The sequence below is a fragment of the Salvelinus sp. IW2-2015 genome, unplaced genomic scaffold (assembly GCF_002910315.2).
Source record: "Salvelinus sp. IW2-2015 unplaced genomic scaffold, ASM291031v2 Un_scaffold741, whole genome shotgun sequence".
Lineage (NCBI taxonomy): Eukaryota > Metazoa > Chordata > Actinopteri > Salmoniformes > Salmonidae > Salvelinus > Salvelinus sp. IW2-2015.
In genome coordinates, this window is record NW_019942601.1 from 705,762 (window position 1) to 730,534 (window position 24,773).

General features: G+C 40.7%; 1 protein-coding gene and 1 long non-coding RNA gene across 2 annotated transcripts in view; both read right to left on the reverse strand.

The window, feature by feature from the left end:
* LOC112068794 (zinc finger protein 62 homolog) overlaps positions 1-24,773 on the reverse strand; it is a 37,445-nt gene that overhangs the window by 2,668 nt on the left and 10,004 nt on the right. The window contains exons 4-8 of the mRNA XM_070438301.1: positions 15,850-17,029; positions 11,780-11,883; positions 10,902-11,111; positions 6,034-7,151; positions 4,069-4,264 (exon numbers count right to left, since the gene is read on the reverse strand). Coding sequence (XP_070294402.1) covers positions 4,069-4,264; positions 6,034-7,151; positions 10,902-11,111; positions 11,780-11,883; positions 15,850-17,029 — 2,808 coding nt within the window. The remainder of the gene's footprint in view (positions 1-4,068; positions 4,265-6,033; positions 7,152-10,901; positions 11,112-11,779; positions 11,884-15,849; positions 17,030-24,773) is intronic.
* On the reverse strand, positions 4,543-5,188 carry LOC112068802 (uncharacterized). Its single transcript, XR_002893629.2, has 3 exons — positions 5,176-5,188; positions 4,951-5,123; positions 4,543-4,912 (listed from the first exon to the last, which is right to left on the reverse strand). It is a non-coding gene; the product is annotated as an uncharacterized lncRNA (long non-coding RNA).

The window sequence follows — 24,773 nt, forward strand, 5'->3', positions numbered from 1 at the left end:
TTTACAGCGAATGTCTTATTGTATAACTAGCAAATTAGTTTTGAAGTTGAGGGTGCAGTATTTATGAAGTTTGGCAATGAGGACGAAAACTAGCATAGTTCAGCTAGCCAGCTAGTTTAGCCAGGGAAACCCAGGGAAAACAACCTTGGGACATGATATAGCTGGGCGCACACGTGCACTAGACTAATTCAGGAGAGATTGYAGTTTTTAKGCCCTGATATCAGGAGCTGGCATGGAAATGTTAAATAAAAAAATTCATAGACGAACAAATAAATCCGATTACTTTATTTAAGGAGAGAAATAGATATTAGAGGTCGACCGATTAATCGGAATGGCTGATTTAATTGGGGCGATTTCAAGTTTTCATAACAATCGGTAATCTGCTTTTTTGGACACCGATCATGGCCGATTACATTGCACTCCACGAGGAGACTGCATGGCAGGCTGACTACCTGTTATGCGAGTGCAGCAAGGAGCCAAGGTAAGGTGCTAGCTAGCATTAAACGTATCTTATAAAAACAATCAATCTTAACATAATCACTAGTTAACTACACATGGTTGTGATATTACTAGTTTATCTAGCTTGTCCTGCGTTGCATATAATCGATGCGGTGCCTGTTAATTTATCATCGAATCACAGCCTACTTCGCCAAACGTGATTTAACAAGCGCATTCGCGAAAAAAGCACTGTCGTTGCACCAATGTGTACCTAACCATAAACATCAAGCCTTTCTTAAAATCAATTCTCAAGTATATATATTTTAACCTGCATATTTAGTTAATATTGCCTGCTAACATGAATTCTTTTAACTAGGGAAAATTGTGTAACTTCTCTTGCGTTCTGTGCAACAGAGTCAGTATATGCAGCAGTTTGGGCCGCCTGGCTCGTTGCGAACTGTGTGAAGACCATTTCTTCCTAACAAAGACAGCCAACGGGGGATGATTTAACAAAAGTGCATTTGCGAAAAAAGCACAATCGTTACACGAATGTACCTAACATAAACATCAATGCCTTTCTTAAAATCAATACACAGAAGTATATATTTTTTAACCTGCATATTTAGTTAAAAGAAATTTACGTCAGCAGGCAATATTAAACTAGGGAAATTGTGTACTTCTCTTGGCGTTCATTGCATGCAGAGTCAGGGTATAATGCAACAGTTTGGCCGCTGGCCTGTTGCGAACTAATTTGACAGAATTTTACGTAATTATGACGTATTATGAAGGTTTTGCAATGTAACAGGAAATTTTAGACTTAGGGTTGCCACCGTTAGATAAAATACGGAACGGTTCAGTATTTCACTGAAAGAATAAACGTTTTGTTTTCGAAATTATAGTTTCCGGATTTGACCATATTAATGGCCTAAGGCTCGTATTTCTGTGTGTTATTATAATTAAAGTCTATGATTTGATAGAGCAGTCTGACTGAGCGTGGTAGGCAGGCAGCAGGCTCGTAAGCATTCATTCAAAACAGCACTTTCCTGCGTTGCTAGCAGCTCTTCGCTGTGCTTCAAGCATTGCGCTGTTTAAGGACTTCAAGCCTATCAACTCCTGAGATTAGGCTGGAATACTATTACGACTAAGCTATTACAACATCCAATAGTCAAAGGTATATGAAATACAAATGGTATAGAGAGAAATAGTCCTATAATAACTACAACCTAAAACTTCTTACCTGGGAATATTGAAGACTCATGTTAAAAGGAACCACCAGCTTTCATATGTTCTCATGTTCTGAGCAAGGAACTTAAACGTTAGCTTTTTTACATGGCACATATTGCACTTTTACTTTCTTCTCCAACTCTTTATTTTTGCATTACTTAAACCAAATTTAACACGTTTCATTATTTATTTGAGACTAAATTGATTTTATTGATGTATTATATTAAGTTAAAATAAGTGTTCATTGTTCATTCAGTATTGTTGCAATTGTCATTATTACAAATTTAAAAAATCGGTATCGGCTTTTTTTGGTCCTCCATAATCGGTATCGGCGTTGAAAAATCATAATCGGTCGACCTCTAATAGATATACAATCCCGAAATCARCTGTAACTGTCAATAAATAGTCAAACAAAGCTTAAAACGGTGTTTGGATGAACCCTGAATATGAATRSTGAAGTCGCTTCCGGACACGAGACTCCTCCTCCTCACCACTATTAGCAACTACTTCAACTATCAATAAGGCAGAGCTACCTCACAAACTATCTCTATCCCTCTCGTCGTTGTGTAGACTACATTTCTCTCTCATGCGGTTTCATATGATCTGTGGGTTTATCCGCCTCTGGCCGGAAAGAACAGGCACAATGGATTATGGTCATTGTAGTTAATTACCACATTTCTGCACTGAACTAGGTCAGAGATGAAGAGGCGAAGTGAGAGGGTTTACTCCGCCCAAAATTTGTCCACAAACATAAGAACACGAAGTGAGGAATTTTTGTTTTGAGGTCAATGAGTGTCGAATTTGGTCAACTACAGATTGAATTTCTATTTTGATACGTGACTTTTATTTGATCTAATAGAAGTTGTGTGATGGTTATGTTACAAATGCAATAATATAAGTGGACGGGCCTCCCGGGTGGCGCAGTGGTCTAAGGCACTGCATCGCAGTGCTAGCTGTGCCACCAGAGATTCTGGGTTCGAGTCCAGGCTCTGTCGCAACCGGGAGGCCCATGGGGTGGCGCACAATTGGACCAGCGTCATTCGGGTTAGGGAGGGTTTGGCCGGCAGGGATATCCTTGTCTCATCGCGCACTAGCTGGCTCTCGACCTCCGCCTCTCCCGAGTCCATACAGGAGTTGCAGCGATGAGACAAGACTGTAACTACCAATTGGATACCACAAAATTGGAGAGAAAAATGGGTAAAAAAAAAAAAAAAAAAGATATAAGTGGACGAGAACTAGAGATTCTGGCTAGAATGGTCCCACCCAATCTCGCCTCCTCCCGCCTGCCTTCCATCTTTGAGGCCACGTATTTCCATTGTTAGAGCATTCACTCAACTATCTTGTCAATATAATAGATAATCTTCAACTAGGTTGAACATTTGCCTAAGGAAAACTACAACTTCCAATCGACATAGGTCGTGACTTCATTTCTCTCCTGAATGATTTGATTTCTCTCTAGAGAAATGGCACGTTGAGCTCACTAAATGGAAATCAAGTTATTGAACCGTCAGTCAATTAGTTGTTTAATAACAACTACTTTAATTTATTTTTCAAAGAAAATGTTTGTTTTAATAAAATACATAATTTGGAGGACAAATCATTGTGGCAATTAATATCTTGCAGTAAACTGTAAATAAGTTMTCTTCTCAAGAGAAGATGTTTAAACATTAAAAGGTGTCATGTTCTCCACTTAGAAGATTGTCTGGATCGTATAGGCCTAGATCATATCCAAAACAACKAAACAATACACTGAATTCCTAAATATTCAGACAATTATATTGTAAAGTCTTTCTCAGAGAAGATGGAAACTCGAGTCGCGTCGCACTTAAGTTGCAAAGAAAAAGTAAGGGGGCTGCAGCAATCGGCCGGCTATGCCAGAGGCCACCAATATAAAGCTCATTCAGCAAAAATGTTGAACCAKGAAGGCCTGGCTGGTTCCTTTTTCTATTTGGCTGGYTAATCTACATACACTGAGTAGTATTTGGTGTTTTCACAGAATCCTAGTAATTACTACACGTGCTTRATTAAGTCCCTTTTTGTTGTTGTTGAGCCACAACTTTACGCTGTGCCCTTTGAACTGGGCACCTGGCTCACGCCCGGTGTTGTGCCGAAAAGCCCCCCCCNACCTGGCTCACGCCCGGTGTTGTGCCGAAAAGCCCCCCCCTCCCTTCGCGTGAACGGGCACGCACTCAATTCTTCATTGCTGCAACTTGCTTGCTAGGATTCTGGCAGTGGGGAGCTTTCGGCACAACACCGGGAGGCAGCCCAGTTCCAAATCGAATGTAATCAACTTTCAGCCGATGCAAAACACGCGTACACAGGCGTCCGGCGGGATTAATCGAACCCCCTCARTGTGTATCGCTCATTWGGGGACGAAGCAAGCTATCGGTAGATCCACATACGAACCTATTCTACATAGTTTTATGTCCGGTGTGATCCGCAGCAGGCTCCGTAGACGATTATTCTCCTCCTGGTACTCCACTAACATTTTCTCTACTTCCCCGAAAATCTCCACAGCAGCCGCCGTTAAACGATCATTTAAAAACACACTYAACAACTGTAGTTTATACATTTTCAGTCGAATGAGAGTTGGGTAGCCTAGTCAGATCTGTCAGTGGGTATTTCTTTACTCCAATTCTACTTCCGTGTTTTAGTCAAGGAATCTTAGAAAATCCGTTGTGTTATTGGCTGGCGAACCCAGAAACACATAACAGCGCCGCCAGCTGGATGGGAGTTTACTACTGTGGAAGGCAGCCTACATAATCAATGATTCATCAGGAGTCGACTGTTTATCATTACTCTACACAGCATTACATCAATAATCATGAATGAGCAGCATTATGTCAGAATTGATGAGAAATACTCTTGGACAAATGCAAGGAGACCTTTTCTGGAATTTTATTTCATTTCATGTATCGATAACATCCATCCGACTATTATCTCATCACCCTGAGAGACATTCTGAATCAAACGACCAGATATTCCTATTTGTAATGATATAAAAACATGATAAAGACTTTGTACAGCTTGTCCATGCCTTTATCTCTGCAAGGCTGGACTACTGCAACGTACTCTTCACCAGGATCCCTGTCAGGAGTCTCCAGGACTACAACACAGTCTTCACAGGATCCCTCTCAGGAGTCTCCAGGACTACAACACAGTCTTCACCAGGATCCCTGTCAGGAGTCTCCAGGACTACACCAACAGTCTTCACCAGGATCCCTGTCAGGAGTCTCCAGACTACAAACGTCTACCAGGATCCTGTCAGGAGTCTCCAGGATACAACACAGTCTTCACCAGGATCCCTGTCAGGAGTCTCCAGAACTACAACGTACTCTTCACCAGGATCCCTGTCAGGAGTCTCAGGACTACAACACAGTCTTCACCTGGATCCCTGTCAGTCCCAAAGTCTCCAGTACATCCAGAACAGCCCTGCCAGGATCCTGATGAGAGTGCGAAACCTCACATCACATCACCCATCCTGGCATCTCTGTACTGGCTCCCCATCTCAACACCATCACATCACTCATCCTGGCATCTCTGTACTGGCTCCCAATCTCAACACCATCCCATCACTCCATCCTGGCATCTCTGTACTGGCTCCCATCTCAACACCATCAATACCTCATCTGGCATCTCTGTACTGGCCCCATCTCAACACATCACTCCATCCTGGCATCTCTGTACTGGCTCCATCTCAACACCATCACATCACCCATCCTGGCATCTCTGTACTGGCCCCATCTCAACACCATCACCCTCCATCCTGGCATCTCTGTACTGGCTCCCCATCTCAACACCATCACACACCCCCCATCCTGGCATCTCTGTACTGGCTCCCCTCTCAACACCATCACATCACCCCCATCCTGGCATCTCTGTACTGGCCTCCATCTCACACCTCACATATCACCTCCATCCTGGCATCTCTGTACTGGCTCCCCATCTCAACACCATCACATCACCCCCATCCTGGCATCTCTGTACTGGCTCCCCGTCTCAACACCATCACATCACCCCCATCCTGGCATCTCTGTACTGGCTCCCCGTCTCATTCCAGACTGAATTCAAACCCCTCCTRCTGACTTTCCAGTGTATTCATGGCAATATCCCTCCTTGTCCATGTCCCTTGTAGCGTCATCTGTCAGTTGCCCTGTGTAATTGTGTCCATTAATATATATTTTGGGGGTTTTCATTTTATGCACTTTGAGATTATTCTGTATAATTAAAAGCCCTTTACAAATGTAATGAATTATTACTTATTATTATTATTATTACAGCAGACCTGTGAATTTCCTACAATACTCTGTACTGTTTGATTTGAATGATGAGGTAATGATCAAACTTAATTTACATTCAAAGATTTATTTATCTGAGGCCCATAGTATGAATGGTCTGGAGTTGCTTTCCTTTCCCAAGAGTGTTGTCCACATCCTGYCTTTTTATTCCCATCTTCTGACTGAAGATTTTCTTTCTTCTGTCTGTTTYYCTCTCTTTGTGGATATTATCCACATGCTTCAGCAGATGAGTCTTCCGAGTGAATCTTTTACCACAGACTGAGCAGCCATGTTGTTTTTCTCCTGTGTGAGTCTGTCTATGTTCAGTTAGGTGCTCCTTGCGATTGAAGCTTTTCCCACAGTCACCACAGCTAAAAGGTTTCTCTCCTCTGTGAATGCGTATATGCCTGGTAAGGTGCTCCTTACGATTGAAGCTTTTCCAACAGTCACCACAGCAAAATGGTTTCTCTCCTGTGTGAATACTCATGTGCCTGGACAGATGTCCTTTTTGTTTGAAGGTCTTTCCACAAAAGGGGCAGGTGCAGGGTTTCCCACCATGACAGAGCCTGACGTGGGCCTTCAGTTTACAGGTGGAGTTATAGAGTTTTTTGCAGAAGAGGCATTCACTGGGTCTCTTCCTGGTGTGAGTCACATGCCTCTGCAGGTCAGCTTTCAGTGCAAATGTTTCACCACAGTCACGGCAGTGGTGAGTTTTTCTAGATGTGCTGGGTATGAAACACTGTTTCTCCATTGGTGGGTTGGGATCCAATGGTGGGCTGCTGTAAAGTCCTACTGGGTCGCTGCTTACGGCTGAGCTGAGGATGAAAGCATTGTTTTGATAATCTGGAGGGTCATACAGAATGTTGAGATCCTTTAGKCGGGTCACAATGCCAAAAGGTTTGAGATTCATTGGTTTAGAGTCACTCTCTCTGTTCTCCACAGTCCGGGTTTGGGGAAGAGTCAGGGACTGAAGTGATTCCTCCTGATCACATTCACTTTTCACACAGGAAGGAGTAAATATGGAGTCTTTGGTGTCAAAGAACCCTTGAAGCTGCTCTTCCTCCTGACTGGTSCTGACTTCCTCCTGTTCCTCTTTAATCTGTGTGGTCTCTGAGTCCTCCTGCCMCAGACTGGGGCTCCACTCCTGCTCACAGTGCTGCTGCTCAGGGGGAACCTGCTCTTCAGAGACAGAGAGAGAGAGCTGCAGGGAGTCTGGAGGGAAGGAGAGCAGCATAAGTTATTTATAAAGCCTTTAGACATCATTGTTGGGGTCATTTCAAAAGGTGAACTGAAATTCAAATTCTATGATTGTAAGACTAGAATCAATTTTCAATTACTTCCTTTATAATGTGAAGAGAAKATTTTTTGTAAAAAATAAACAAAAAAATGTTTGAATTGGTTCAATAATGTGTGTTATTGTGGGTTTATAACCTGCTGTGTCCAGTCTGTTGGTGACTTGAATACCCAGTTGTATAATGGTAAAATGATTGTGGCATGGCTCTGCATTACGGTGGATAATTTCCCATTGTGCTAGAGCAACTGCCTGTACAACCAAGGGTGAACAATAAACCAGATACTCCAGACAGTTATTCTACATTGTCACGGCCATAAATGTGTTTCCACTTTGGATATTGGTTTCATATTTGGATTTCCCTTGTCAAYCTCTCTTTGACGGGAGATCCTAGGATGATGAAAGTGATATGTCTAGAATCAGAAGATGGTAGAGAGCAAGCTACACCCTTTGTTTTTRAGTTAAGTTCTGTATTCATAAAGTGACTTTACATTGGTTTCAATGGGGGAATGTTTGCACTCTAGGCTAAGGGACTGTCTTAAAAGTGCCATCTGCAGAACCTGGTGTTTACAGGAAAAAAATGTTTGTCTTAATCACAGGAGGTTGGTGGCACCTTAATTGGGGAGGACGGGCTCGTGGTAATGACTGCWGCGGAATAAGTGGAATGGTATCACATACATCAACTACATGGTTTCTATGCGTATAATGATATTCCATTCGCTCAGTTCCGGCCATTATTATGAGCTGTCCACCCCTTAGCAGCCTCCTGTGGTCTCAATTGAATGATCTTGAGATCTTAAACCAATTTTATGTTGTTTTTCCCACAACAATTACATTATGAAATTTGATATTGTTTATTTTTTAAAGGATTTGTGTAAAAAAATTACGAGGTAAAGAAAATATGAATACACCCATCTTCTAACTTGGATACAATCTACTGCAGCCACTTGCATTACATAGAGAGATAAAAATCACTCGAAGCAAGGTCACTGATGTACCTAATTCATGAAACATCCATTAGAATTCCTAATTTAAGGGCCTCCCGAGTGGCGCAGTGGTCTAGCTGTGCCACTAGAGATTCTGGGTTCGAGTCCAGGCTCTGTCGCAGCTGGCCGCGACTGGGAGGCCCATGGGGTGGTGCACAGGTTAGGGAGGGTTTGGCCGGTAGGGATATCCTTGTCTCATCGTGCACTAGCGACTCCTGTGGCGGGCCGGGCTCAGTGCACGCTAACACGGTCGCCAGGTGTACGGTGTTTCCTCCGACACATTGGTGCGGCTGGCTTCCGGGTTGGATGGGCATTGTGTCAAGAAGCAGTGCGGCTTGGTTGGGTTGTGTTTCGGAGGACGCATGGCTCTCGACCTTCGCCTCTCCCGAGTCCATACGGGAGTTGCAGCGATGAGACAAGACTGTAACTACTACCAATTGGATACCACGAAATTGGAAGAAAAATAATAATAATAATAATTCCTCATTTAAAGTTCACTGATTTTAAATGAATATTTTGGGAAATAATGATGTTTTTTAATAGCTTAATATCTACATGTGCAAAAGATCTACTGACAAGTACTGTTCCCTCTACTTTGGCAAAATTCCTCGTTTGAATTCCTTTCAACATGAATTTAAGATATTTAGCTCTAAAACTTTTAGAGATCCCATTCTGGAATTTTGACATGCCGGTTGAGTATACTATGTTCAACAATCTATAGAAAATATAGCCAAATAAGACATTTTCAATATCCATGTTTATATTTTTCAATTTTTATAAATTGAAGTAAAAATACTACTCATATCACAGAGCAAGTGGTAAAGCATTATATGACACCAAAAGATGAAACATTATGGTGTCTTAAAGGAGGCCTGGGCATGGTCCAAATCTCACACATGTTCAAACTTCAATTAATTATTTCTCAATTATGCTTTAAGATACACATGTAGAATATATGTAAACAATCCTTCCTCCAAATGATCCTTCTTTGGATATTTTTTGTTGTTGTTGTAAAAATTAAAAAGATCAGGGTCCTGTTTTGTTCTAGTTTTGTGAGGAATCACCTGAATGTAGCATGGCTGAGGTAGGCGGGGGGGGGGGGTGTCATCTGATTCTAGACACATTCCGTCGGACTCAGAGAGCCATTGACAAGAGAACTCAGAATATCCAAAGTGAAAACGAATTGACGCCAGTTGTTGTCGTATGCTATTTGTTCTACACCTCCTGTGAGAATTAAAAACGGGTTGCTAGTTTGGCCCAACCTAGCCTACAAGCAAGCTAGCTAATAGCTCAACATTTAACTTTACAGTAAAATCACAGATGAAAGGGGAAATATAATAATCTTTGGTAAAACCACAACAGAATTATAGCTACATTCAAATCTTTTGATATTGTGAAACTATTGTGCGTATTGTTGTAAATGGAATTACTGTGGATAAAAAATTAACAATCAAATCACTTCCTGGTTTTAGTGACGCAGACAATGTTTTTATCCATGCACGGAAAAGTAAATAATGACGTATGTGTTTGAATAGTGATCACTGAATCCCTAAAAACAGTGTATTATTAATAGTGATGGGAAACCGAGGATTTCTGAAGGCTTCGGTACTTTCACCAAATTGTTCCGGAAAACGATTAATTTCTCAGAGCTCCATTACCTGTTCACAACAGTGGAGGATGGTGGGAGGTGCTATAGAAGGGCAGGCTCATTGTAATGGCTGGAATATAATTTATGGAACGGAGTCAAACATGTGGTTTCCATATGTTTGCTTTGTTCAATACCGTTCCATTTATTCCATTCCAGCCATTACAATGAGCCAGTCCTCCTACAACGCCTTTTTTCTCAAATTATTTTCTTAAACTCCATAGCCAGTGGTAAATCGTTGGCTTTAGTAGCTCATAAATCAGTTGGAATACCAGGTTCAAATGTTACATTATGCTTCCCTTTTATGTCTTAGAAAACGGAATCCATGGCATTATATAGGATGCTTAAGACAGAAGCTTACACTATACTAAATAAAATACTTGAAAAACAGTACATAGTGTGATTTCGCATAGATTATTTATAAATGTGTTTTAATATAGGGATTTGACCGCATACCCTAACATCGCCGACTGTTCCAGAGTTCCCTACTGTACCTGCTATGATACCAGTCAGGTGAAACGTTTTATTACAAAATCCTAACTATACTTGTAAGTACGGTGTCCAGTAGAGGTAAGTATTTAAAATTACCATACTGGTCATTTATGAACATTTTAACATCTTGGCCATGTTCTGTTATAATCTCCACCCGGCACAGCCAGAAGAGGACTGGCCACTCCTCATAGCCTGGTTCCTCTCTAGGTTTCTTCCTAGGTTTTGGCCTTTCTAGGGAGTTTTTCCTAGCCACCGTGCTTCTACACCTGCATTGTTTGGGGTTTTAGGCTGGGTTTCTGTACAGCACTTTGAGATATCAGCTGATGTAAGAAGGGCTTTATAAATACATTTGATTTGATCTTGGAATCGAAGAAAGCGCACGGTTTCAAAAAGTACGTGATCAAACGAAGCTTCGGACGTCATCGATGACGTCCTTCTGATCAAGTGATACACGCATCGGTACACTGCTTTGCGGTTTTGACGCATGCCTCGATGCTCCGGTATCAAACGTACAGCACAAATTAGGAGTTGAGTAGAACTGAACGCACCAGTTCGACATAGTTGTATCTCTGGTGTAATGAGCTCCGGTGTGATCCGCAGCAGTCTCCGTAGCCGATCATTCTCCTCCTGGTACTCCATTACCGTTTTCTCAACTGCCCCAAAAATCTCCACAGCAGCCGCCGTTAAACGCTCATTTAAAAACACACGCAACAACTGTAGTTTAAACATTTTCAGTCGAATAAGAGTTGGGTAGCCTAGTCAGTCCAGTCAGTAAGTCTTTACTCCACACAAGCTTGAATGCAAAATAAAAACAAAGACTTCTATGACACAAGCAAGAATAATGAAGTACTTCCGGGTCACGGATTTGGTATATCTTTCAGAATAAGTGTCCCATCCTGTATACTTTGTAAATAATTAGGGCAAAAATTATGTAAAATGTGTACAGTTATTCATATATTGTCTGCTGCTTTTCATAGAAAGAATAGTTACAAGTATTTCTATAAGATATTACTTGATTTATGTTGTTGTTCATGTTTTTGTTATAATGTGGTGAATCGGTTGTGGTTGTTTCAATACAGGCATTATAACCTTCGCCTACACAGAAGGTAAATAAAATGTAAAAAATAAAAACTCCTGTGGTGTATACTTAAAGGAAAACTCCACCCTAAAACTATATTTTGGTATTTTTTAAATTAGTCCATCGTTGCCATAGTCCAAAAATGTTTTGCTTATCAGCAATTAAGTTTTCAAGATACTTTCAAAATACAGAAATCATCCCTGCATCATATAATGCTGCGTTTCGCAACATAATTGTATGTTTTCAGTTATAAAACTGACGATTCTTTTTTATAACAAGTATTGATGATGGGTGTACTGTGTATTGAATGGGTGTATTGAAATTGGCTAGTAGGTAACTACTTCCCACGCCATTGTCGGACAGTAGAGCTTGTCAAACGGGAGCGAAGGGCACTGTGTCCTGCTGATGTGGCCATGTTGTTGCCGTTCATGCCCTCCCCATTGCGGAGTAGACTGTATGTATGTATCAAGGTACGGCGCAATACATTCAGAAAGTATTCAGACACCTTCCCTTTTTAAATACATTTTAGAATAAGTCTGTAACGTAACAAAATGTTTAAAACGTTTTTCCTTAATCTGCACACAACACCCCATAATGACGAAGCGAAAACAGATTTTTTGAATTTTTTGGCAAATGTATTAAAAAACAAATACCCTATTCACATAAGTATTCAGACCCTTTGCTATGAGACTCGAAATTGAGCTCAGGAGCATTCTGTTTCCATTGATCATCATTGAGGTGTTTCTACAACTTGATTGGAGTCCACATGTGGACTTTCAATTGATTGGACATGATTTGGAAAGGCACACACCTGTCTATAAGGTCCCACAGTTGACAGTGCATGTCAGCGCAAAAACCATGCCATGAGGTCGAAGGAATTGTCCTTAGAACTCTGAGACAGGATTGTGTTGAGGCACAGATCTGGGGAAGGGTACCAAAACATTTCTGCAGCATTGAAGGACCCCAGGAACATAGTGGCCTCCATCATTCTTAAACGGAAGAAGTTTTGAACCACCAAGACTCCTCCTAGAGCTGGCCACCCGGCCAAACTGAGAAATCGGGGGAGAAGGGCCTTGGTCAGGGAGGTGACCAAGAACCCGACGGTCACTCTGACAGAGCTCCAGAGTTCCTCTGGGGAGATAGAACCTTCCAGAAGGACAACCATGTCTGCAGCACTCAACCAATCAGGTCTGTAAGGTAGAGTTGCCAGATGGAAGCCCGCTTGGAGTTTGCCAAAAATCACCTAAAGAACTCTCAGAACATGAGAAACAAGATTCTCTAGTCTGATGAAACCAACATTGAACTCTCTGGCCTGAATGCCAAGCATCACGTCTGGAGGAACCTGACACCATCCCTACGGTGAAGCATGGTGGTGGCAGCATCATGCTGTCGGGATGTTTTTCAGTGGCAGGGACAGACTTGGGCAAAGGTTCACCTTCCAACAGGACAATGACCGTAAGCACACAGTCAAGACAACACAGGAGTGGCTTCGGGACAAGTCTCTGAATGTCCTTGAGTGGCCCAGCCAGAGCCCGGACTTGAACCCGATCGAACATCACTGGAGAGACCTGAAAATAGCTGTGCAGCGACGCTCCCCATCTAACCTGACAGAGCTTGAGAGGCTCTGCAGAGAAGAATGGGAGAAACTCGCCAAATACAGGTGTGCCAAGCTTATAGTGTCATACCCAAGAAGACTCGAGGCTGTAATCGCTCCCAAATTGCTTCAACAAAGTACTGAGTAAAGGATCTGAATACTTATGTAAATGAGATGTTTCAGTTTATTTTATAAATGTGCAAAACATTTTAAAAAAAACATTTTTTGCCTTGTCATTATGGGGTATTGTGATGTCATTATGGGGTATTGTGTGTAGATAGTTTTTTAAATCAATTTAATCCATTCTAGAATAAGGCTATAATGTTACAGAATGTGGATAAAGTAAAGAGGTCTGAATACTTTCCATATGCACTCTATATACATCTTTTAAAAATATGTTTTCCTGTATTTTTCACTAACCATACCACCCCTCCCCTAATTGGAGTAAACTAATGAACAACAACATTTACGCTTCTACTTCCAGCTTATACATACTATATACATTTTATGGACACAATCCATTTTACAAAAGTTATATTTTGTTTGTTTTTACTCCTATCCTTCCTCTAACCTTCACCTCTCCCATCTATTTCTGATTTTTATTTAAATAGGCAAGTCAGTTAATAACAAATTCTTATTTACACTGCTCAAAAAAATAAAGGGAACACTTAAACAACACAATGTAACTCCAAGTCAATCACACTTCTGTGAAATCAAACTGTCCACTTAGGAAGCAACACTGATTGACAATACATTTCACATGCTGTTGTGCAAATGGAATAGACAAAAGGTGGAAATTATAGGCAATTAGCAAGACACCCCCAATAAAGGAGTGATTCTGCAGGTGGTGACCACAGACCACTTCTCAGTTCCTATGCTTCCTGGCTGATGTTTTGGTCACTTTTGAATGCTGGCGGTGCTCTCACTCTAGTGGTAGCATGAGACGGAGTCTACAACCCACACAAGTGGCTCAGGTAGGATGGCACATCAATGCGAGCTGGTCGCTTGGTGTAGGCAAGACAATAGGCAAATAGGTAACCTGGGATATGACTAAAGATGTAATCAGGGTAACCTGGGATATGACTAAAGATGTAATCAGGGTGATTTTTCCACAAATAAAAATGTATTTTCCTTTCCAAGATAGCAAGATCTTATCTATTTATTGCTAACTTTCTATTAAAATGTATTGTAGTGAGATGATTTATTTATTTCGGGATATGTATACTGAGTATGTCCACTTCACCGTCAGACCATTTTATTGGTAAACTACACGGTAACGTTAAAGTTGTGTTTTTTAGTGATCTAATACCTAATATAGTACACTTATCATAATTTGGTAGCATAAATGATTTGTTTAACAGTGTTATCTGACAAATGTATTGACGTGAGTTTCTGTGAGTCTGTCTCCCCACATTGTTTTCACCATATCAATTGCTGCCGTAATATTGGGGAAAATGCCATTTTATCTCTGTTCGTTTTTAATCAGGGCGGTAAATAAATATCAATTACGGTCCCATTCTGATTTGCTTCTAACAGTACCAAGAATTAGAACCGGTCATGGTAGAAAATGTTTTAGTTACTCAGCTCCGTGGTCCTGGAATTCTCTCCCGAACATTTTAAAATGTGATGATCTAGTTTCGTTGGTGGCGTTTAAACACTTGATCGATGTATATATCATAGAAGAGTGTAATTGTCTTTAGGACAGCTGTTTTTAGTCAAGTCTTCACGGATTTTTTGTTGTTGTACTGTATGTGTGTTTATAGTTTTGTTTAATGTTGTGTTAGTGTATGTAAGTTGTTTTGTCTGAAACGTTGTTCCCCCTGCAGCTATTGGACCAGGTCTCTCTTGGAAAAGAGATGTTATCTCAATGAGAAAAAACCTGTATAATTAAAGGTAAAATAAAATAAAAATATTAAAGTCTCTGTAATAGTGTGGTTTCATAGTGAGCCTAGCCATTCACTGTGGGAATGATTCAAGTGCAACAGTCAAGTGCTGCCTTTTACCATGATATAAGGGCGCTGTCTGGTTGAATTACATCCTTTAGATTTGAATATATATATCGTGGTTAACCTTAAAAATCTAAATAAATTCTTGTAGAAAATGTAAAATGTAGAAAATAGTAAAAATAAAGATAAACCCTTGAATGAGGAGGTGTGTCCAAAAATAGTACCAGTCAAAAGTTTGGACACTGACTTATTCAAGGGTTTTTCTTTATTTTTACTATTTTCTCTCAACCAGCTTCACCTGGAATGCTTTTAATCAATTCTCAGGAGTCGACTGTATATCATTACTCCATAAAATACGAAATCAATATCATGACTGAGCAACATTAGGTCAAAAATCGATGAGAAATATTTGTATGACATATTTTACTGAAAGTGTGTACGTTTTAACGTGTCAATGGCATCAGTCAGACCATTCTCTCATACATGAGAGACATTCTAAAACAAATGACCAGGAATTCCTGTTTCTAATAACGTGAAAACATCAACAGACTGAACAGCAGACCTGTGAGCTTCCTACAATGCTGTGTCATGTTTAATCATTACATCATAATTCAAATCAAACTGTGTTCATATAGAATATTTTACAATAGTAAATCCATCACAAATCTATTGATCTCAAACCAACCGCATAAATGATCCAGAGTAGCTTTCATTTCCTACGAGTGTTGTCCACATCCTGCCTGTTATTCCTATCTTCTGATAGGAGATCTTTGTCCTAACTGTCTTTCTTTGCTTTCCTAAGAGTGTTGTCCACATCCTGCCTGTTATTCCTATCTTCTGACAGAACATCTTTGTCCTAATTTTCTTTCTTCTTTCACTATTCATCCTGTTTTCTTCCTTTGTGGATGTTTTTGACATGAGTCAGCAGGTTAGTCTTTTGACTGAAGCTTTTCCCACAGTCACCACAGCTAAATGGTTTCTCTCCTGTGTGAGTCAGTTTATGCTTTCTTAGGTTCCCCTTCAGATTGAAGCTTTTCCCACAGTCACCACAGCTAAATGGTTTCTCTCCTGTGTGAGTCCGTTTATGATCTGTAAGGTGTCCCTTCTGATAGAAGCTTTTCCCACAGACACCACAGTTAAATGGTTTCTCTTGTGTGTGAGTCAGTATATGATTCCCTAGGTCTCCCTTCTGATAGAAGCTTTTCCCACAGTCACCACAGCTAAATGGTTTCTCTCCCGTGTGACTCAGTATGTGCAAGTTCAGGTGCCCCTTCTGATTGAAAGTTTTTCCACAGTCACCACAGCTAAATGGTTTCTCTCCTGTGTGAATACTCATGTGCCTGGACAGATCTCCTTTATGTTTGATGGTCTTGCCACAAACAGGGCAGGTGCAGGATTTCTCAATGTGACAGAGTTGGACATGGGCCTCCAATTTACAGGTGGAATTGTATTGTTTATTGCAGAAGCGGCATTCACTGATTATATTCTTGGTAAGAGTCACGTGCCTCTGCAGGTCAGCTTTCAGAGGAAACGTTTCACCACAGTCACGGCAGTGGGGAGTTTTTCTAGATGTGGTGCTTGGTTTGGAATAGTGTTCCCCCATTGACGTGTTTGGATCTAATGGTGGGCTGATGTCAAGTCCTACTGGGTCACTGCTTACGGCTGAGCTGTGGCTGGAGGCAATGTTTTTAGTATCTGTAGGGTCACAGAGAATGTCAAGACCCTTTAGGTGGGTTACAGTGGCAAAAGGTTTGAGATCCACTGGTTTAGAGTCACTCCCTCTGTTCTCCACAGTCTTGGTTTGGGGAAGAGTCAAGGACTGAAGTGGGTCCTCCAGATCACATTCACTTTTCACACAGGAAGGAGTGAATATGAACTCCATGATATCAGCCTCCAGCCCTGGAAGCTGCTCTTCCTCCTGACTGGTCCTGACTTCCTCCTCTTCCTCTTTAATCTGTGTGGGCTCTGGGTCCTTCTGCCCTAGACTGGGGCTCCACTCCTGCTGCTCAGGGGGAACCTCCTCTTCATAGGCAGAGAGCTGCAGGGAGTCTGGAGGGACTGAGAGGAGGAGCAGAGGTTACCTAGACTTTAGACATCAGGGTTGGGGTCAATTTGAATTAAAGACTGTAAATTCAAGACTAGGTAAACTGTATCTCCAATTAAATAACTGTAAAACTAAAATCTGGCTTGACTGTAAAAACTAGGTGTCTGGCTAGACTGTAAACTCTCCTTCCAGACTCATATTAAGCATCTCCAATCCAAAATAAAATCTAGAATTGGCTTCCTATTTCGCAAACAAAGCCTCCTTCACTCACGCTGCCAAACATACCCTCGTAAAACTGACTATCCTACCGATCCTCGACTAAAGGCGATGTCATTTACAAAATAGCCTCCAACACTCTACTCAGCAAACTGGATGCAGTCTATCACAGTGCTATCCATTTTGTCACCATAAGCCCCATATACCACACACCACTGCGACCTGTATGCTCTCGTCGGCTGGCCCTCGCTACATATTCGTCGCCAGACACACTGGCTCGAGGTCATCTATAAGTCTTTGCTAGGTAAAGCGCCGCCTTATCTCAGCTCACTGGTCATTATAACAACACCCACCCGTACCATGCGCTCCTACAGGTATATCTCACTGGTCATCCCCAAAGCCAACACCTCTTTGGCCGCCTTTCCTTCCAGTTCTCTGCTGCCAATGACTGGAACAAATTGCAAAAATCGCTGAAGATGGAGACATATCTCCCTCACTAACTTTAAGCATCAGCTATCTGAGCAGCTCACCGATTGCGGCACACAGCCCATCTGTAAATAGCCCATCCAATCTACCTACCTCATCCCCATTTTTTTTTTTTTTACTTTTTTTTTTGCACACCAGTATTTCTACTTACACATCATCATCTGTACATCTTTCACTCCAGTGTTAATTTGCTAAATTGTAATTACTTCGCTACAATAGCCCATTTATTCCTTATCTCCTTATCCATTTGCACACACTGTATATAATATTTTTTCTATTGTGTTAAATGAACTGTACTTTTGTTTTATTCCATGTGTAAACTTCTTGTGTTGTTGTTTTTTGTCGCACTGCTTTGCTTTATCTTGGCCAGGTCGCAGTTGTAAATGAGAACTTGTTCTCAACTGGCCTGCCTGGTTAAATAAAGGTGAAATTAAAAATTAAAAAATTAAACTACTTCTCAATGAATTGAAGATAATATTATAATTTTTTATATTTTTATTTATTTAACCTTTATTTAACTAGGCATGTCAGTTAAGAACAAATTATTATATACAATGACGGTCTACCCTGGCCAAACCCTAACCCGGACGACGCCTGGCCAATTGTGCGTCCTATGGGACTCCCAATCACAGCCGGATGTGATGCAGCCTGGAGAATAAGATTCATTTCTAAAAGGTGTTCCATTTTTTAAAGAATACATTCAAATCATTTCCTGTTTTTTATGACAATGTTTTTAATCCATGCGTGGTTTAGAAACACCTTCTTAAAATGTATGAAATGGTGATCACTTTTAGCACAAATAGTTTATCAATAAGGTAGAACTATTGCTAGCTTCCAGTATATATCTAAATACGAACCTATTCTACATAGTTGTATCTCTGGAGTGATCCGCAGCAGTCTCCGTAGCCGATCATTCTCCTCCTCGTATTCCACTACCGTTTTCTCAACTGCCCCGAAAATCTCCAGAGCTGCCGCCGTTAAACGTTCATTTAAAAACACACGCAGCAACTGTAGTTTAGACATTTTCAGTCTTCAGTTGATCTTTCGTTACTCCACGCAAGGAATTCAAAACAAAGTCAAAGACATGTATAACTAAATCCCCTTCTGTCTGTGACACAGTCGTCTCCAATCCTACTTCCGTGTTCTAGTCAAGGAATTTAGGAAAATAACTCCAAAGACTTTTATAACTTAACCAAGATAGACCACAGCCTTTCGTTTCCAATAGGAATAAATTTGTCATAGTGGGCAGAACAAGCAAGGCGGTGGGCAGAGCCATGCACGAGCTAACGAGATCCTATTGGACCGTTCTAGTATACATCTGCATTTTGCCGTTAGGGAACGCGTATCCTTGTGCAATAACTAAATTCGCCTTTGCGCTCCTTTTAGACAAAGCGATGTTGACAAACTTTTGCACATGATAAAGTCTTCAAGGCTTAGCTTTGGGAACAGAAAACTTTATTGAGATCCAATAATGAGAACATTTGAAGAATGTCGGCCAAAATCCATCTCCTTCCATCTTCTCCCACTGCCGGGCACTGTGCTTCCTCTCACTACCATATTTGGTAACGAAGCAGATGCTTCACATTTATATATCCGGTGAAATATCTGTCACGTTGTTCTATCTGTAATACCTCGGTCCAAACTAGTTGGTGGCAAACCCGGAAAGGAACAACAGCGCCGGCAGCTGGATGGAGGTTTACTACTGTGCATGGCAGCCAGGTAAAAAGGGAAAATATCATTACATGTAGACAAACAGTGGATTAATATAATATATAATTAATTTTCATCAGGAGTCGACAGTATAGCATTAGTTTGAATGAGGTCAGAATTTTTGTTTAACCTTTATTTTAACAGGGAGGCATGCTGAGACCAAGGTCTCTTTTACAGATGAGCAATTACACTATAATCACCATATAAATTCAAAGATGAAAAAGCCTGGAAGGAGGAGAGATGACTAGACACGAATCGGTTGGCCGTTTTATGTGTGGATTAATTGTCGGAGTAGAAGACCTTGTGCATTTCAGGTAAAATAACAACTCAATGTTTATATCCCAGGACAAATTAGCTAGCAACAGCAAGCTAGCCAAATAGGACAAATTATCTAGCAAGTGCAAGCTAACTAGCTAAATTGCCATACATGTTTAATGCTTTTCGACCTGTCCCCAAATTAATTTCATTGGTTCAGAGTTTGTTTTGATATTTTAACCTGCGTGTCGTGATCGCGTTTGGTGTAGGGGGACAAAATAAATGTATGCACGATAGCGCACGCGCGCAGCCGGTTTGGGTTCCGTGTGAGACTCTCTCCAATACAACCCAACATTGTAGAGTTATGTACATCCTTTCACCCTTCTCATTAACTTGTTATGGCTGCAGGGGGCGTATTGAAAAACTGGAAAATATGTGCCCATTTTCAAACGGCCTCTTAATCAATTTTTGCTCTTACAATATGCATATTATTATTACTATTGGATAGAAAACAGTCTCTAGTTTCTAAAACCGTTTGAATTATTTCTCTAAGTGGAACAGAACTCTTTTTACAGCCCATTTCCTATCCGGAAGTGAGATTTCCAAAATCGATGTCTCTCTTCAAGACCTTGTCTATAAACAGGGATGTCACTTAGAACTAGTAGAGAACACGTCATACGCGCTTACCCCTAGGTCATGCGCGAAGTGAGAGCAGAATAGACTTGATTTATCTCGATTCTGGGATTTGAACAACACCTCTTGGAGTAGAATGTCGCGCCTGATATTGTTTTCTGGCGCGCAAGTAGGACCTGACTCGGCTCCTGAAAACAACTCGTTGAAGGTGGAATATGATCTCTGGCTTGCGATTTTTATTTGATACAGTCACAATATATCCTAGAAGTAAATGTGTTTTTCATAATAGTTTAATTATTATTATTGAAATATTACTGGACTGTTAGACGTTGATGCGACGCAAGAATTGGTTCAAGAACGAGCAGTTAGCAACGCACGGCCAGTGTTGCTTGCGAATCAAGAGGGAAATCGCTTCGTTCTGGCATCGAAATAAAGACGGTATCTGAACAAAGGACCCTTGGAGAACATTCTGAGTGGAAGATCAACAAAGATAGGACCAATTTGGGATGCTTTTTCATATATCTGTCGAACTGTGCTATGCTACCGTTTGACTAGAATCAACGCTGCTGTGTGCTAGCTATTTGTAGTAAGCTAATATAACGATATATTGTGTTTTGCTGTAAAACACTTCAAAAATCGGAAATATTGGCTCTATTCACAAGATCTTGTCTTTCATTAGCTATCCACACATATATTTTTTCTGAATGTTTATGATGTTAATTAGTAGTTGACGGTGATGTTCTGTAATTTCTCTGGCTACTCCCGTGCGAATTTCTGACTGTAGCAGTAATGTAAAACTGATTTATAGCTAAAATATGCACATCTTTTAACAAAACATAGATTATTGTGTACATGTTATAGGACTGTCATCTGAGGTAGTTTTTTCTAGGTTATTTAGGTTGGTTCTAGGTTAGTTAGGTTGGCTTGTGCATGCTACTTGCATATCTACTTGTGTGGGAAAAATGTCTGTCTCTTTTTTATTTGTGGTGAGCTAACAAAAAATATATGTGGTGTTTTCTCTGTAAAACATTTAAAAAATCAGACATGTTGGCTGGATTGACAAGATGTTTATCTTTCAAATGCTGTATTGGACTTGTTAATGTGTGAAAGTTAAATATTTAAAAAAAATAGATTTTGAATTTCGCGCCCTGCACTTGAGCTGGATGTTGTCATAGGTGTACCGGCGTCGGGCTGCAGCCATAAGAAGTTTTAACCTGTGGTGAGTTGTTCACAAATTTTCAATTAACAAATAAAGTTTTATATGTAAGATGGCAAAATAAAGAGCAAAATTATTGATTATTATTATTTGTGCCCCGGTCCTATAAGAGCTCTTTGTCACTTCCCACGTGTTGGGTTGTGACAAAAACTCACACTCATTCTTATGTTTAATTAATGTATCGTATAGTGTGTGTGGCAGGCTTACAATGATGGCAAAAAAAAACAACATTTGAGAGTGCGCTTAAGACTTACTCTATGTCAGATCAAACAGGCCCCGAGTGGAACATCCCGGCCTGGGTACGCATTGGAAGAGGATCAACCCTCTTGCCGTTAAGTCCAAGTTATGTCTTGAGGACAGAGGGGCCCATGTTCATAAATGTTCACGGTGGTGAAAAAACTGCTATACGTGTTTCATCACATCAAGCACTTTAAAGTAATCTCCCCACCTGAAGCTAAAGACAGGCACAAAATAGTTGACCTATGTGCATGCTTTTGAAGATACAGATATTGTGGTATTTGAGCTATTGAATTCAGAACAACCTAAAATTGTCACTTTGGAGTCTGGACCATATGCTACTGAAGAGATGACTTTCTAATCATCTCACCCGCAGACTTCCTCTTCCAATGCGTACCCAGGCAGGGATGGTCCATTCAGGGCCTGTTCGATCTGACATAGAAAAAGTCTTATCTCAAGCCATTCTCTCATGCGAAACGCAGGAGAAAATGGCTTAAGATGGTTTTGTATTAGACATGAAGGACACATAACACCTAGAATTGGTCTAGGAGACATGTTTTCTGTAGTTTATCTACTTATACTCAGGCAGACCTACCCCGGAAATGACTTTTTCATTATACAAGGGGTCACAAGCTACCCAACAGCTCCATAAATTCACTACAAAAACTGTTTCACATTTTTCAAACAGTTCAAACTTATTGCAAACATTTGCTTTACTTCGCAGAAACAGCTGTGCGATCATGTTACATAAGCACACCATAAATAGCATGAGGACATCAGTACAGGAAGTCCTTAAAAGGGCATAAACACATGACACAGGAATAGCTCATCAATCACCTTTTGACACATACCGTCTACTATATTCTCTCTAGTTGCCCTTAAAAAGATGCAATAGTCTCTACAAGCCAGAAAGTTTAATCAAATTATATTTACACGTACTTTACCAGTTGTACATGCTGTTGGTCCTTTTGGCAATAGGAGGTGGAGATAGGATATCCACAGGAAAGTGTCGCTTATCCAACATTTTGCGGCTCCGGTAGGTTCTGCCGCTTGTATTTTCAATCTCTTGACGCATTGCACGTGATGCACAATATGTAAACGATAGCCGAATGTAACCAAACGTAGTCGACTGAAGGATGTTTCCTCACAATCAGCTGGAAGTTTTTGCCCTTTGGTCTGTGGTTCAGTTAGGCCCGGACATATTGTGCAAGTGTTTTGTCACGGTGCGAATTGCATCAGTATTGGAAATAAAAAACTGAAATACAAACCAGTTCACTGAAGGTTGGGTTGATAACACTTCCCTGTGGATATTTGTATCAGATTACCTCCGACATAGGGACAAAATCAGCGGACAATAGGTAAAGTCAGTTTGTTTAACATTCTGACTTGTAAATGGGAATGCTGAGTCAACATGTTAGAGACGATGGTGTAAGTATTTCACTGGGAAGCATAAGTTAACCTTACCTATTGCTTAACCGGGTGTGGTTTCCTGACAATGATCAAGAGAATTTGCTCCGTGCTTCGACAGCTGCAACGCGACTACACCTCAGACATTGGCCAAACATCAGCTTAGCAGGTACCTGGTTCACATCCAGGCTGCATCACATCCGGCTGTGATTGGGAATCCCATAGGGGGCGGTGCACAATTGGCCCAGCGTCGTCCAGGTTTGGACGTCATTGCAAATAAGAATTTGTTCTTAACTGACTTGCCTAATTAAATAAAGGTAAATAAAACAATTTTTTAAAAGCTATTGCTGGTTGATGCTCGATCTGATTGAATCTAGGCCTTAGTCTCCCAGTTTGTATCCGTTCTCTGGCCTCTACTAGTCATCTTAATGAGACCTGGGGTGAAGAGTTGAATATCCAGATTTAATATCAGAGCATTGTTGAGTACTTGTTTCTGATTGCCCTGAAGGGCATTCTACAGCGTGCATTATTTCCCTATAACGCACGGTAGAATTCAATGGCTGTAGTTAATTCTTAGATGTACTGTTTGTTCTTAGGTTTAACTACTTTTAATAAACAGATATTTCAGGTAGCAATCCCCTTGTGTAGCAATGTAAGGCATATTTCAACCCCACCCTCGCATAGCTTGCTGGGTAATGTAGTCTTAATGTTATTAAACGCAAAACACACTGTTTGAGCTGCTTTCGAAAGCAAAAGTCGAATTCAAAACATTATTGACAACGTTTCAATTCGATATTCATAATAACAAGCTAGGACTGATGTTTGTTTGGTTACCAAGGCAACTACTGTAGCTATCTAGTAAACTTGCTAGCTAGGTACTTCAGTGGATGTTGAACACATTTCTACCTGCAAATGTGTTAAATTTATAGCCCTGAATTAAAAGGGATATTCAACTCGGGGCTCTGTTCTCTGGAAAATAATGCAACTCCCTAGAAGGTTAGTTCCATTCCGCTAGTGCTTCGTGTGAACACACCTTTCATTATTTTCCAGAGAACTCATAGCCACTCATTGATTATCCCTTACTTGGGTGATACAGTAGTTTGACCTGCATTCAGCGTTGTCGGATAATGATCCACAGGGTTGTTTAAAATGTTATAGGAATTGAAGGAATTTGATTATCTGTCCCGGGTTACCCCGGTGTGAGGAGTTGGAATTGGGTAAAAAGTGATTGCATTTGTTTTGGAACCGCCTCCTGGGTCTGGTCAGACCAAAAGCTGATTTTTGTTTTCATAAATTTTTACAATATAGACACTTTTTTTTCTGGCTGTGGTAACAAGTGGACGCATTCTACTTATGTGATCTAGTCAAAAACAATTGAAAAGTCGTAATTCTAGTGGGTGGCGAACACAGAAACACCTCTGCCAGCTGGATGGATGTTTATTAAGGCAGCTACAGATCAGTAGTAAAGGGAAACAATAACTAAACTCAGCAACAACAAAAAAACGTCCCTTTTTCAGGACCCTGTCTTTCAAAGATAATTCGTAAAAATCCAAATAACTTCACAGATCTTCATTGTAAAGGGTTTAAACACTGTTTCC